Source organism: Nyctibius grandis, chromosome 31 (genome assembly GCF_013368605.1).
Source record: "Nyctibius grandis isolate bNycGra1 chromosome 31, bNycGra1.pri, whole genome shotgun sequence".
Taxonomy (NCBI): Eukaryota; Metazoa; Chordata; class Aves; order Nyctibiiformes; family Nyctibiidae; genus Nyctibius; species Nyctibius grandis.
In genome coordinates, this window is record NC_090688.1 from 4404653 (window position 1) to 4420242 (window position 15590).

The 15590-nt window shown below is 40.3% G+C and overlaps 1 protein-coding gene across 3 annotated transcripts; it reads right to left on the reverse strand.

The window, feature by feature from the left end:
* Window positions 1-197: 197 nt before the first annotated feature.
* Window positions 198-15541, reverse strand: SUGP2 (SURP and G-patch domain containing 2). 3 transcript variants are annotated; one of them, XM_068420424.1, is made up of 11 exons: window positions 15472-15541; window positions 14962-15083; window positions 13547-13819; window positions 12230-13420; window positions 11165-11282; window positions 9971-10479; window positions 9672-9783; window positions 8967-9484; window positions 8317-8381; window positions 8045-8181; window positions 198-4708 (listed from the first exon to the last, which is right to left on the reverse strand). In XM_068420424.1, exons 2-11 carry the CDS (start codon window positions 15074-15076, stop codon window positions 4588-4590), a joined length of 3159 nt encoding a protein of 1052 aa, XP_068276525.1. In that variant the 5' UTR covers window positions 15077-15083; window positions 15472-15541; the 3' UTR covers window positions 198-4587. The 3 variants fall into 3 exon arrangements, with proteins under 3 accessions (XP_068276525.1, XP_068276524.1, XP_068276523.1); XM_068420423.1 differs by having other exon boundaries at window positions 198-1543; window positions 4588-4708; window positions 12230-13819; XM_068420422.1 differs by having other exon boundaries at window positions 198-4401; window positions 4588-4708; window positions 12230-13819.
* Window positions 15542-15590: the final 49 nt, after the last annotated feature.

Sequence of the window (15590 nt, forward strand, 5' to 3'; positions counted from 1 at the left end):
AAACATTTTCCACACTTGCTGCAATTCAGCAAGTTACCTACTTAACAAGGTTCACAAAAAACTATTTATTTCAGAAGTACCCTATTGTTCTTTGAGCATATTCTCATTTAAGGTGTTTATTATTGCTCAAATCTACAGTCTGGTTGTGATTGGCCACTCAGTCATGAGATATGCAGAATCAAAGATGATAACAGGACTTTCAGGAATTCATTTTTAATTAGAAAATATACCTGCTTGTAGCATAGAAAACAATCCAAAATAACAATATTTGAATTTCTGAGTCCAGACTTGCTTTGGGCACAATACATCAGGATTAACTTTACAGCAGAACGGAATATCAATAGAAAAAAATACTGTACATTGATTTTGAGAAGTAACATCTCAGCACAGATTAAGTGTTCACACTAAGGATGCTGTAGTGTCTTCTAAGAAACAAAACAAAAATAAATAGGAAAAATGTCGTTGGTATTACACCAAAGAAAAGCTTTGAAGGCAAAAAAATGAAAACATCTCTTTTAGTCCAACACAATTACTCCAATGTATTATTGACTGCTGTTCTCTTACTCTGTTAGGGTACCTCCCCCAAAATGGGGATCTCCTAATTTCTCTCCAACGAGAGCAAACATCCTTTCTTCTAGAACCAGGTCCTTACACATAATAAATTTTTGAAGGAAAGGAGGAAAAAGGTGTAGCCAGGGCTTGAACTTGCCTCTGTAAAGCTTTTCCTAGCTGTCAGTGTAAAAGCAAGGGACGGGAGACCTGGCTGGTATCAATACTCTCGATAGAAGGCAGCTGCACAAGTGTTAAATTTCAGTTCGTGGCAATTTTCCCCCTCATATCCTGTCTAAAAAAGGAATTTAAATTTAAAGGCAACAGTAAACCACACACATATGTAAAGAGAAAGTTTTGCTGTTTTAAAGGCAGTACAAGAAAATCAGAGACAACTAATTCCTGGGATATGTGAATAAAGGGTAAAACTCTCACATTCTGACTGGGGCACAATGGTTTTGGCGTTCATGTGGAAAGTAACACTGTTGTGTATGGATTTAATGCACTAGAAGCCACATGAAAAAGTAACTAAAATGATTTAGTGGGTATTCTCAACAGAGACATTTAGCAGCACAGAAACAGAGGGACCTTCCTTCCCTCGTACACTATAAAATCCTGCTTTACGCTAATACCACACTGCATAATCTCAATTCCACTTGTCAGTGCCAAAATGATGCATATCTCTCACAAATGGCCAAATTCACAAGCAAAACATTTAAACCAGAAAATTGTTTAGCTCTACATTTATTGCAGATATTAAAAGATTAACAATGCTAACATGTTTACTTACACTAAAAAGAAATGTCAGTTATCCAATAACATGAGCATCTAATTGTCACTAGCTTAGCACTACTGCCAATTTGCACAGAACAGAAACTAGCAAATTGCTCTGCAAGATTAATGGCAAAAACCAACCAAAAGACAGTAGACACACCACTGAAGTTAGTTAAAATGTTCACTGAAGCTTGCAGTCTTCATGGAAGAGAGCCTGGAACTAAAATAACAGAAAAGAAGCTAGTAAATTTTAAACAAGGCAATGTATCTGCATAACAAATGTTTCACATGTACAAGTATTTCAAATTTTCAAATCGGAGCTGCCTGCAAAAGCAGGTCAAAATCAAAGGAAATTCCTTTTGCAAAAGGAGCGTAGGTCATCTCTTGGTAAAACAAGATAAAAGTGGCAAATGGTAACCCAGTACTGGAATCTCAGCACCAGTACTGCTCTGCTGGTATCTTGTCCAAAATTAAAGTTTGGCACAAGAAAGACAGACCATACTACAGTCATCAGATTAAGATTTTCCCAGTGTTCACCTTTATTCTCAAGGCAGCATTATCTCTAAATTGAATTGCACTCTGAAAGGTACCGTTTTCCAATCGGGATACCAACAATTTTCCCAGATTGGGTAAGCAGGTGTTTAGCAAACGCACCCCGAATGGTACCAAGCCCAACAAACTCGGGTTAAATCAGAGCAGCGCAGAATGCTGATCTGGGTCTGAGAGAATGGATTTCAAGCTAGTGTGAAACTCCACTCTGCCTTGTGCCTTTCTGCAAATAGCATAACACATAATCAAGAATCCTTCCAAAATGTGAAAGAAGTGAACTGGAAGTTTGCAGGGAAATAAAAATTGTGAACAGCAACACTTCACCACTGAAACCAAAAGAAAAGCTAAACCCTTTGAGTGGGTCTGAGAAATAAAAGAGGGGCAAACAATATTGGTTCCAGAGCTTCATTCTAAATCAGACTGTGACTGATAGATCTCCTTTTCGAAAGGCTCAAGTTCTAGACTGTGTAACTGCTAATTAGGCACAGGAAAGAAAGAGGGGCAGTAAAGAACACACCCAAATAGGAATTTAATGGGTAAGCATACACTGCCAAATACTGTCATTGATGATCTTTCAAGTAGCCTGTGGTCCAAAACATTTAGGGATTTTAAACATCTCCAAGTAAAGCCTATGAGAAACATCTGGGTATCAACTGTCCTCAAGTGTGACAACCAGACAAATCTATTTGTATTTATAGACTTCATGCTTCAACTTCATGTAATGTAAAGGTGAAGACACATGTGATGTTCATGGAAAAACAACTACCAGCCTATTTTTCTATACCTATGCCATCGTGGTTTTATTTAGTGATTACGTGCTTCAAGGCACCTGAAACTGAGTGATCAGAAAATTACACTGCGACATGATTTTGTTTCTCATGGTTTCAAAGACCCATACAGTAAAGAAAAAAAAGCTTGCATTCATCAACTAAAACTGGTTGTTACAAGCAAGGAAAAGTTTGTTGCTACAGAATGAAAATGAAGACACTCCCTTTCAACCAGCAGGGTTTTTAATGGAGAAAGAATATAATTTTGTTCTTTAAACAACAAGCACAGGCAAGTTGATAACTGAAGAACACATTTTCTTGCATATTTGTCAGTTAGGAACTTGAGATGCTGCCACGTTACTGTGGGGTGCTATTAGTGGTGTACCACAAGCTCGCTCTACAAGAAGCATGGTGCAGGATGAAAACAACAGCAAGACAGCACTCACTCCTGGTAAGCAAAACATGCGTCAGCTCAAGATCAACTCTTTCAGGCAAACGTCAGTGAAGCAGGTTTTGGTACTATAACATTCAAGTGAAGACTTCTGACTAGCTTTAGAAAGGTGATGATGGAGAGTGAGTACACTAAAAAGTGCGATATTAAATTCTGTCACTTTCAGTAATCCAGTCACAGATCCCTCAGTGATGTGCAAGTCGGGAAAAGATGAATGATCAGACCTCAAACGTTTATTTGTGGTAACACTGCTAAATCTTTTATGTCTTCAGAACTGCTTCACCAAGCAGTTAGGTAATGCTTTTTGTTGAAGCACAGTAGATTAATCCAGTCTTCTCTTTCAGTAAGTTCTGGAATAGTCCCTTAAAAGTACAAGCTTTTTGTCTTACTCCTTGGGATTTTTCAATAAAAGAACTTCTGCAAAGCAAATATTTAATAGAAACAGAAATGACTCTCTATAAATTGACAGTCTTATGAAACTGATGATCCACTTCCAGATGACTTCTGAATATCTGACTTCCAAGTCTCTTCTTCAGTATTTTCTGCAGACACATGAATTGCACCTGCTCATGGTTTAAACTTCTTTGAGAAGGAAAGAAATTATTCAAGAATTTGTTGGAGAAGAGCTGCAAATTTGTGTAAAAACAAAAGGTACACTTAAAATATGTACTACTTGTTCTTTATAATGAAAAACCTTAGCAGCCGAGGTTTTCAAGGAAGAGTTTAGTGTTCTCAGACTTAGATGAACTCAAGTTATTCATCCTACACTTGAAGTCTAGAATCCTATACAACATAAGCACATGGGTAGACTCTTAAAATTGGTGTATGGAAGAAAGGAAACTGCTTTATGCAGACTCCAGAAGTAGATCAGAAGATTAGCCCATCAGTAAAATGTAGTAAAATAAAATCTGAACTGCCTTGCAAGAAGATCTGAATTTGAGAAGATTCTTGGCTTCAGAAAGGATCAGAGCCAAACCAGGATAGTCATATTTTTCACGTTGCTTATTCCAGTTTTTTGATAAGCCGTCTGATCACAAAACAGGCAAACTTGGCCAAAGAGAGAGGTAAACAGGCACTTCCGAGAACAAAATCAGTTGTTTCTTCCTCAGAAGATGACAGCCAAGTTGTTAGCTTGCACAATTAAATACAAGACTAACTTTAATCTTGGAAAATGTTTTAATACGTTAGCATTCAAGTCCACTACTACAGAACAAAGTGTTCTTCATACTGGCATACTCTGCTGAAGATCTTTCACACAGCAGCCTTTGCACATCCGTGCACTCTCTAGCGAGCGAGTCTCTTATGTCAAACCTAGGAAGTAAGATTTGGGGTAATTCAGCAGTTCAAAGCAGTTCAACGTAGGTCTGGATTTTCATGAAATGTCAAGAAGCCAGATACACTCATGGAAACAGTAATATTGGTAAAGGAAGACTTTAAAAACCCTGGTATTTTAATGTTTGCAGGAATTCATAACCCAGACGTGTCCATTGCACATACCTATTTACTTGCTCTTTTCTGCCTGTACATTTGTATCATTCTTTGACGGAAAACATCAAATGCATCTTCTTTATTTTCTTCCCCTGCAACACCCAAGCCCTCCCCTGCAGAGGTAGCACCCCTAGGGAGTAAAATGAATAGTTAGAACACACTGTTTCCGTTACATTTGACAATGTGCAGAAGAGATCTAAACAATAGCTTCCAACATAGACACAATTCAAGTGGAAAGTAATTCTGCTTCATTTGGAGGAGAAGGGGAACGGAGGCTTGGTACCTGGCATACCAGATCAACTATAAAACAATTCCCATCTCCCACTACACATGCAAATACCCACCAGAAGAAAGTGCTCCTATGATATTAAGGGAGCAGTGAAGATATAGTCATCTAACAGATCAAATTCTTACATGAACTCTTTTATTAACCGCTTTATTCGTGGTAGATAGGATCCTCTGTTGAAAAGGTGGCAAAAATCACCTTGTTTCTTACATTTCAAAAATAACAGAAGTCAGAGACTTTGAGGAATGAGTAGGAAACACCACATAACTCTGCATAAAACATGAAATTTTTAACGAGGTAAATGAAATGCTGCTTGCTTCAAATTTCTAGCACCCAAAGCAAGCTGAAGTCTTGGAGGACATACACCATAGACAAAACCTGGAGCTCCTGCCCTTCCGAGAACAATGAATCATTAACTCATCTCTCTTCATCCAAACATGCCAACAGAAGCAGGCAGGCCTCAACAATATCAAAACAACTTTCTGCCCTGGAAGTACATGCAGAGGATGACCCACAAGAATGCAGAGATACAAATAATTAAAAACTGTCTCTTTCTCCAGGCTATGTGCATAGAACATAGACATTACACAGCTAAGATTAATGAAACTTCTGCCCCAGGAATGATCCTCTGTGCCAGTTTTATCCTCCAGGTCAGTTACATCAGTATTACCTGCTAAAGATTTCATTACGTGAAGTAAGAAAATTTAGATTGCCTCATGTATTGGAATGGGGATTGCTGTGCTATCAGGGTAAAATCTGAGGACCTGAAGTAGATTAAATAAAAATGATTCTTATCCAATTTCTGTAACAATAGGTCCACTTAAGCCAAGTAGATTGTTGTGCAATTCTAAAAGAATATTCACACTCTAAACAGCTAATTCAACTTTACAGTCCACAGTAGAAACCCTGGCTGCTCTCTTTTCTTCCAAACGATACAGAGTCTGACCTGGCAGCTGTATGATCAACTTAAGTAATGTTTTAAATTATAGTTAAAAGTCACCTGAAAGACCTCCCAAAACTTTGCTTTTTTTCCACCTTTCAGAGGATGACCTGTTTGAAGTAGACTCTCTTCATTTGCTGTTTCCATTACAAAATGGCTGCTTCATACTCCACAGAAAGAACAGATTTTTTTTTTTCTTCTATTTACACCATAGTTCCTCTTCTAGGTTACTTTCAGAATAAAAAAACTAATCAAAGATATAAGATAATTACTCAGAGGAGGGTCTATCCCATAACAATATTCTGCCTTTGAATGTGGGGTTTGTTTGTTTGTTTGTTTTAAAAAACATCACTTGACCATAGAATTGGTCAGACCCAAAGCTGTGACAAATTACTTCTCAAGACAGGGAACAGTTCAGAAGACTAACATGAAACTCCATTTAAAATTTCACTTCTATAAGGAGTCACCATGCAATTCATAATCTTTTACAGTAACATAAATCAAAATTTCCTCAAACCTCCAAATTATTACTTGCTCTCACAGCCAAAGACAAGCTTTAAACTTTCCTAACAAAAAAGGGCCTCAAGTTTCTTTGTGTAACAACTGATGTGCTTGAATACATCAGGTTTAGATATCAGTGTTATATCATGATCAAGCTACGCCCTGCACTAGAACTGGAGTGTCTCCAATTATTAATCAATCCCCTTTTGCTCAGAGAATGAGTTTATACAGCATGTGGACTTTTAAACAAGTCATCAATAGAAGAGCTGGTAGTTTTCGAAAGGGGAGGAAAGAGTAGAGGCTACAGATTACTAAATGAAAAAAAAACCCTGCACTGTATCAAAGCAACTAACAAGAGAAAGCAAAATGTTAAATTGCACTGGTTTCATCCTCACTGAGATTGTCCCAAAGTACTGTCCAAAGAATGACTTTGATGGGAAAGTAGAGAGGTTTCACACCATGAAAACAGTCAATAATATGGGTTCTCTCTACATTACAGAAAAGGTCAGCAAGTTCCTGTAAGAGGTACAGAAAGCAGTTCTTCACTACTCTTTGCAGGTGTCACAAGAGTGACATAGCAATGGACTTGAACTGGAAAAACTGTATTTTCACATATTAAAAATGCAGTTCTTAAAGACAGCAAGAAACTTTTAGAATGTGGTGGGCTGTCAGATCAGATACAATTAAACAGCTTATGATCAGCTGTGCAGTGAAACTTGTGCCAGGAGCTACAGAAACAAAAAAATTACTCATATATTTGGTCCCAACAAGTTTTGAGGTTAAGAACCAAGAACATAAGAGAGTTACAGGCGAAGGAAGCGGCTTTCTCATTGTCTGTTTGCTGCTGAAGAAGGAAATATAGAAAATATAGTGATGACCACTGGACCACAGGGAGGACTATGGAAAAAAGAAAGCAAACAACCAAAGTATCCCACCAACTACAATCACCAGTACTGTCCAAGGCATGAAGAGAACATAGAAATCCCTGGAGAAAGAAGACTGTTAAACCACAGACTCTGTGTGTGGACTAGAAAGCTTGTAATATGTGTTCAGAGAAAAATAAACAGTTTCTGCCTCCTTATTCAGTCAGGGAGTTGAAGGAGATATTATCCATTCTCTGTGCTGGCAGCAGTGGACACTGGATACAACCACTTTAAAGGACAAAATGAAGATTCAAAAACAAAAGTGCATTTTAAAAGGAAAAAGCACACTTACCTTCTGGCAGATGCACTTACCTCTTTCAGTATGCAGTGGAATGAATCACATAATTAGAATGAAAATAAATTTGTTGCCTAAACCTAGGAGTACTGTGTGTGATATTCCTAAAGTCTATTTCTATATTATGTACCTGGCGTGGTGTCAAGGAGATCCCCAGGATAATCCTATCTGTTAAAAAACCCCTAAATACACCAAACAACAAAAAACACCTCCTGAAGAACAGGGGCACCCACACATCTTTAGAAACTGTCCACACATCGCAGCATTCATGCTGCAGCCTTCAGTGATGTCAAATTGGATGGCAAGAAACAGCCACCTTCCCGACCAGACCTGGCTCAGCCTGGCCACAAAAATGCATGAAGTCTCCACGCTCGACTTTGCTGAGGCCAGAGGCCAGCGTCAAGAAGGAAACAAAACACTGAACTGGCCACTTCTAGGTGGGTTAGATAAACATAGTTACTATTAGAATCCCAGCCTTTTCCAGAGCTGTCAAATTTCTGCAGTGTGTTCCCATTACATACACTTTTACAGGCTCTCTGATTCCTTTTCCTCGTGTACCAAGGCCATGTCCTTCTTGCCAGCCCATCTTCTGAAGCATCTGGAAACCCACATTCCTGTTTGTCAGTCTCTTGTGTGAAAATTCTAAATCTTTTGGTTTCTATGGAGAGGAAAAAACAGAAAAACAAGGCATTTTTTTGTTATACAGGGAGATCATGTATTAAAAATCCCTCAATTCCTGCCTCCCATCACCTAAGTGTGTTTGAATTTCTGGCAAACCAGAAGAGCTCTTTACCTTCTTCTTCTTGGTAACTGGGCAACCACGAGGCCTATCATAAGCAATTCTGACAGGTTCATGCACTGCAAATCAAATCAATGACAAAAATCAGCTGTAAAGACAAATAATTTTAATACAGAACTCCTAAAGTTCATCTCAAGTGGGACTCTAACTCAATGCCTTGGCCTAAAATCAGAACCCTCAAGAAAAATCAGAAGCACATATAATCAATTTTAAGCTACTTATCTCTCAATTCTCAGACAAAATTTGACAGGCCAATCCAAAGTCTAAATATATTTAGTCAAACACTCAAGATATGTTCAGTGCTATACTTATGTTTGTTAAACCTTCAATACACTGACACAATAAACCCCACAAAAACTACTACTGTGGGTTTTTTAAGCAGCAGAGGGAGGATGACATTCACATATACTTAGAAATATTTGAGGAATGATGTTTGATGCAAACTTTGCTATTGCACTATGATACAAAAACTGTTACACGATGTATTCAGATTCTCCTTTGTCAGCTGAATGAACCTTTAAAGTGAACTCATTTCTATATTAAAGAAATGTGATTCTTTTAGCCATTAACAATCAGTAAAAAAGTACATAAAACCCAGCAATTCTGTACTGATAGCTACAAACTACCTTTTAAGTAACACTCACCTTTTGGTTCTTCTATGAGGCAAATCCTTTTAGATGCAGGAATCATACCAACTTTCAGAGACTTGCTGCTGATTCGTTTGCGAGGAAATAGGGTACCAGGAGCAGGAGTCGATGCCTGTGTCGACAGATTTGGTATAGCACCATCAGAGGATGTGGCTAGCTGCATTTCACCTGCTGAAATTTCCTCTCCTGTTTTGGAAATCATTTCTTCAGCTAGGTTTTCCACACTTCTACCTGCTGAGATGTCATCCTCTTCTCCCGCCTCAGCTTGCTCCATTTCCATTTCTTCCAAAGGCCGGGAGATATCCTCCTCAAACTCAGCTTCCTCCTCATTATCTTCTTCCTCTTCTTCTTCATCCTCTTCCTCTTCTGAAATATCCAAATTTCTCTCTTCAGGTTTAGCACTTTCCCCACCATCAGTTGCTTCTGACACAGCGCTGAAGTTAATCGATGGACATAACTCATACACTTTCATTCGGTAAAATTTGAAAGCAGAACTGTTTCGATCCTGTAGAAACCTGAGAAAAAATTACAGTGAAAATAATATCAGAAAGAGATTTTCTTTAGCTAGCATGAAGCAAGACATCAGAAATAAATCTCTCATTAATTTTTTGAATGGTCATTCCAGGTGTGTCTTTGTAGAACTGTAGGATTCTGATTTTTCTTATCAGCCCATTTATACAGATAAACGTGTAGGTTACTCACCAAAGGTCTGGGTTATCTGCACTGTTGTCTATGCTGAACTGCTCAATTTCTGGTCCTACCTGAGCAACAAACTTGGCAAGCTTCTCAGCAGTTTCCATTGTTTTAGCATCCACTGCAAGAAACGGAATGCTCGTTATCTATAGCTTCATACAAAATCTGCATCACTGGAAGGTCAGTACAGTTGAGAACTATCTACTTTAGCAAAATAAATGAGTTTTAGAATTTCCAGCAGAACATTCTATGCAATTCTTTTCTGATATAATTTACAATTTGAAATCTAATCTTGAATCTTCACTTACCATCAGGAAACTGAGAGGACAACGGTGGGAAAAGCTCAGGTGGTGCTAATAAATCCTCAGAATCTGCTCGCTCTTCTGCTGGCAGAGAGACCTCTGCACTGCTGGCACATTGTGAGGATGCAGTTGTATCGAGGGGAGAATTCTTCTCAGACAGGCTGGTTTCTGATACAGAAGGCTTTGACTGGATTGAACCTTGCAGATGCTTGTCTTGGTGCTTCAGCACTGTCCCAGCTGAAAGCACAGTCTGTGTCCCTGTGGTTGCTCTCCTCACCTTCCGTCCTCGAATACCATGTTGCGTGATAATTCCAAGCCTTTTTCTTTTAAATAGTTTTCTTTTAATGCTTGCGACTTTCCTGGCGTACAACATGGCCCTGACTGATTCTGTTGCAGATTCTTCTAGTGTTCTGCCCTCACCACCCGCTTCCTTTCCAGACGACGTCCGCCTCTGCATCTCTGATAACTTCAGTCTGTAATACTTGTATTCTAGACTATCTTCATCAGACAAGAACCTAAATAAAGGCATATAAATAAAATGAAAGCCTAAGCTAAAAGCACATCTAATCTCAAATTCTCAGATCAGAAACTCCGTAGCAATGGATCCTTTTTTCCAGGGGTATACGCAAGCTGCTTCATTAACATTAGCCTGCATAGGTTTTTCTCAGAACAGCAGCCAACTCCTCCTAAAGCAGTAAGTAAAGTACGCCAAGCACATAAACAATGGAGGGTTTTGACATAAATCATTTGGCTAGTAATTAATCAGCTATGCTGCAATTCACACGTGAAGAGATACTGTCATATTAAGAGATCATTACACTTGGAAGTGTCAGCTTTCCTTTTCCAACATTACCCATAGACCACTAGATCCATGTCTGTTACCTTACTGTAGGTTTGTATTAACTACATTTGCTTATTGTTTTTGTCTTGTAAATGTAAATTGCATTCAACATCTTGTATCTGGATTGACATACAGTCATTATTGACAGAGATCTACTAGACAAAACAGAAGCAACAGAAAAATTTCCAGGGATATTAGAAAGTACAATCAGCTGGGGAAACATTTTCAAAAAGGCTGATTAAATATAGAACAGGCTTTGATCTTATCCCCATTGAATGAAATACTGAATTTAATTAAATATATTCCAAAATATCTTCGTCAGAGAGTAGTATTACAGCATACTGTTCAAACACACCTACCAATATTCAGGACAGTTCTTTTGAGCATTTCTCTCTTTGGCAGACAAGGTTCCTGAAACAATGCTATTCACTAGCTGTTCAATTGTCTCTACAACTTTCCGATCAGCTCGCTGTGGGGCTGTGGGAAGAAATAAAATGCAGTCATTGTATTATTCTCATCAAGAGAGTATCAATATGTCATCCTTTTTATGCTTTGACACACTGACATTTGCAATTTTTCAACGTATTAATACAAAAAAGGCTGCACTTAATATTAGAATAAATTAAGGAAACCTTAGAAACTTCCTGACTGTTTTCTCAACATAGATTCTAGAACAGTCTATTATGAGAAGCACTGTGGTTCAAGAAACTTAGCCTTTGCCACCCTGGGCAAGTTAAGCCATCCTTTAAAAGGCAATTACTTATTGCACCAGAAGGATTTTGTGCAAGATAAGTATATTTCAACAGCACTCTGAAGGAGTGAGTTCCACATTATTAGCCCTTCAGTGTCAGTGCTGCAAGATCTCCCTGTGAAACTATCTGAAGTTCAATTAGGAAAAAACATGAGTCTAGTAATGAGTAAGAATGAGTAGAGAGGATGAACTAGCTGGCCTAATAAGTACAGGAGATAGTACTCCTATAGATGGTAGTATATAAACAACTTCAAAGGAGTATGCTTGCATCTGATAAAAGCAGTAATGGTAACATCTCTGACTTTGCTTATATGCAAATACTTACTCCGTGGTGTAGCCAGTTACAGCTGCGGTCCTGGCCTCCCTACCTCGAAGTTGTGCAGCTGGATGGTAGGGCAGCTGAAGCAGCCAAGGGCACAAAGTGAGAATCCTAGATTTAAAGTACAAGCACGTGCAGGACAGGGGAGGAAGGAGCCATGCTTTCATCCACAAGGCGGGAAGGGATTGCTACAACAGGTAGTATTTACTACCTGCCTCAGCACTGCTAGGGATTTAAATGGAATTCCCAGAATTAGGAATTCCTGACCCAGTGAAACCATAAAAATTAAGATAAAATGCTAGTGACAAATAAAGACATTATATACTGCAAAGTATCTTACAACAGTTCACTCACTTTTAACTTTTGTGTCAGGAGGTTTTTTAAGCTGCACTGTGGACTCTGGCTCAGTTTTTTTCATCTGAATTGGATATCCACTCTTCTCCAACCAAGCCTTCAAATTTTCAATGTACTCTCTTCCAAACAACGTTGAATCATCAAAATTTGGGAATAGCGTTGGTGCTGGAGCCATTTCCTGGAGCCCTACGGCTTCAAGGATTTTCTCTTGCCTGAACACAGATGCCAGCGCAAAGGTCTGACCCAGAAGCGCTAAAGACTTACGACAAAGAGAAACAGTGGTCTCAAAAGCACTTGCCATTTCTCTTGGATTCCCAAACCCACTCGTCTTAATGCTTAATTCATAAGCATTGCAGGCCATAAGCAGCGGCGTAACGCCTTTTAGGAGGCGGTCTTGTAGCCTCATTATGTATTTATCAAAAGGTTTTATTATTTCAAAGAAGCAGTTCTTTGTTTTCACAGCACCCTTGTCCAACAGCATATTTAAAAACTCATTGTCCACTTTGGGAGTTTTCAGAGCAGCATGTTGCAAACTCTTGATAGTAAAGAAACAATAATCTCTGTGTTCTGGCTTTAAGGAGCATTTGAAGGAAGCAAGCATTTTTGCACAGGTTTCAGTCTCCAGCTCAAAGAGAGCTCCAAAGAGCCGGGAAAATTCTGCATCGTTTTTTATTGCATGAAACCCAGCCCATTTTATAATTTCTATTCCAAACGTTGAAAAAATGTCCGATTTGTCCACAAGGTCAAAACTGAGATTTCTGAAAACGTGCGCAGGCTTTGGGAGCCTGAGAATAGGTCTCTGGGCTGTTAGAGACGGCCTCTGATTAGGTCGTAGAGGCAGCTTTTGATTAGGGCGCTGGACGGGCACCGGCCTCTGGTTAGGTTGTTCAGCAGTTTCTGCCATTTGATCAGGTTGCGTAGCTGGCTTCTCATCAGGGCCTGGCAGGAGCTTTTTAGCGTTCCATTTCTTTAGGGGAGTTTTGATATCTCCTTTGAATACTTTAGTTTTAATAGCGCCCCTTGTAATACGTTTTCCTCGCAGAGCTCTTCCCCTGCCAATGTTGCCCCTCCGTATCGGGGGTCGGAGCTCGCTGTCAGTTTGAATTCCAAAGTCCACATCATACTCCTGATTTTCCATGTTGCCATATTCATCTTCCATGAGTCCCGGTGATCTAAAATCACCTAAAATATCTGAAGAACTAAAGTCAGTTTCATGTGGTCCCGTGGATTCCCAAGAGTCAGCAGGGCCATAGTCCTGGTCATGAGAAGCCAGGCCCCCATACTCCCTACCACGAGCTACTGGGTGTCCATACTCACGGTCATGCAAAGGTGGACGCCCGTACTCCCGATTGTGTGAAGCTGGATGCCCGTACTCCCGGTCACGAGATGCCTGGCGGCCATACTGTTCATGGTAGTAGTTATCTTTCCTTATGAGAGGACTAGCAGATCTATAAGAAGGTCCTGGATAGTCATCTCTAGGGTCTTCACTCCAGTCATCATGTGGATGGTGCTGAGCGTTGTCATGAGTATATCTTCCATCATCATGAAAACTGTCTTCGTATCTTGGTCTTGGGACTGGCCTTGGATGAGCTGTGATGATAAAAACATAAATACACCAATGCATTGCGAGTAGTATTAAGAAAAAAAATTAAACACATTTAGACACAAGAGCCAACACATCAAAACTTCTGAAGGTCAGAACAACTTTAGGATATTCCCATTTGCTTTCTTACGTATGTTGAATAATTCATAATAAGCAAAAAGTAACAGATGATCAACAATGCCTAAACACACAAGACAAAACAACTGATTAAAACTTCTCCTCTCACTAAAGCTGAAACACAAGTTCTGCTATAAACCCCATTTTCTACTTGCTCACAACTTCCTCAGTCTAGGAAGATGCTAATGTTATGCTCATAATGCTTCCACTTGGATTCCTCAGACACAAAAATATCAAAAGCATGCACTTTGTTTCCACACTGAATGTTGGAATTCCACAGTTGAACAGAAGATCATATTTTCTACAAACTCACACACGATTATCTAAGATAACATTAAAGACAGAAATACTAGAATTTCCTGCAAAGCACCCAAGAATCCCTATTCCTTAATTCCCGTAGTTAAATTCAGAAAGTAAAGAATACTTGAACAAATTAAGTATTTAAAATACATTATTTCTTTTGAGCTTATACAACTTAAAGAGATCTCATTTTAAAACTCTCCATTTCCTATGAATGTAATCAAAGTTATTTTTCTAGACATTTTAAATATCAAATTTAGAACATAAAAAGAATTTTCAGATCATGTTTTGTATACATTAACCGGATTAACGTCCTGCTTTTTGCTTTTCCTCCAAATATAACATGAAATACAAAGATGCAAAAGCTTCAAATGCACTCCTACGTTTATTTAACTTATCAGACATCAACAGAATTCCATCCTGCAGCGATGCCTCTGGAGACCTCCCTGAAATTGGACCCACTCTCTGATGCAGCCTGAACAAAATTCCTTTGTTTGAAATTGTTTTTTTTTGCCTAGAATTTGCATTCCACATTGAAATAGCGTCAATCATACCAAGCTATTAGCTTCTTAAATAAAAACGGATGTGGAAAAACACCAGCACAAGTCCACGTTTTAGGCAAATACACGTAAATGGAAGACAAGAAATCTAAGAGAGCTGTTACCAGAATAGCCGGCATAATCCACGGCACGTCATGCCTGGGTTTCATTACCTTTAAAATGATGGATTGTGTCCTCTATGGCATCACCCCGGTCCATGCGATACCTTTTAACTTTGTCCTGCACTACAGCACCAAACGTCTCCCGTGTGATCCGCCGAGAGGCCATTTTTATCCTGTAGCAAAACAGCACAATGCCGTCCCTGACTGGGGCACGGACGCTGGGGAAGGTCCTCCCGCTGCCGAGCCGCTAACGCTACCGGCACCTTCCCGGCGCCCCGGACCCCCGCACCGGGCTCGGCCCGGGCCGATTCCCGTGAGCACGGCGGGAGGGTGAGGGCAGTCCCTCCCCCGCTTCCCCGCGCGGGGCGGCCCACCCTGAGGTGAGACGCAGCGTGAGGGGGAGACGCGGCTGTCGGCACCTCCCCACCCCTCACCGGGCGAACCCCCGGCAGCTTAGTGCCCACCGCCCCGCGCTGCCACACGCGTAGGCACCGGGAGCAGGAGGAGCCGCCCCCGGCCCGCCCCGCGGCCCGCCCCGCCGGGAGCCGGCCCTGCCCTCACCGAGGCGGCGCCCCCCGCCCCGGGCCCGCAGCCTCCCCGCCACACGGGAATCTCCCAGCAGCCCCCGCGGGACGCTGCCCCCCCCGCCTCCTCTCCCCGCCGCGCCTGCGCAGTGCGGG

Coding starts and splice junctions, on each gene's coding strand:
- SUGP2 (XM_068420423.1), bottom strand. CDS start 15,076: ATGGCCTCTCGGCGGATCACACGGGAGACGTTTGGTGCTGTAGTGCAG. Junction 11,283..12,229: donor TCCTGACACAAAAGTTAAAA/GTGAGTGAACTG, acceptor TTCTTCCCACAG/CCCCACAGCGAGCTGATCGG. Junction 10,480..11,164: donor AAGAACTGTCCTGAATATTG/GTAGGTGTGTTT, acceptor GCCTTTATTTAG/GTTCTTGTCTGATGAAGATA.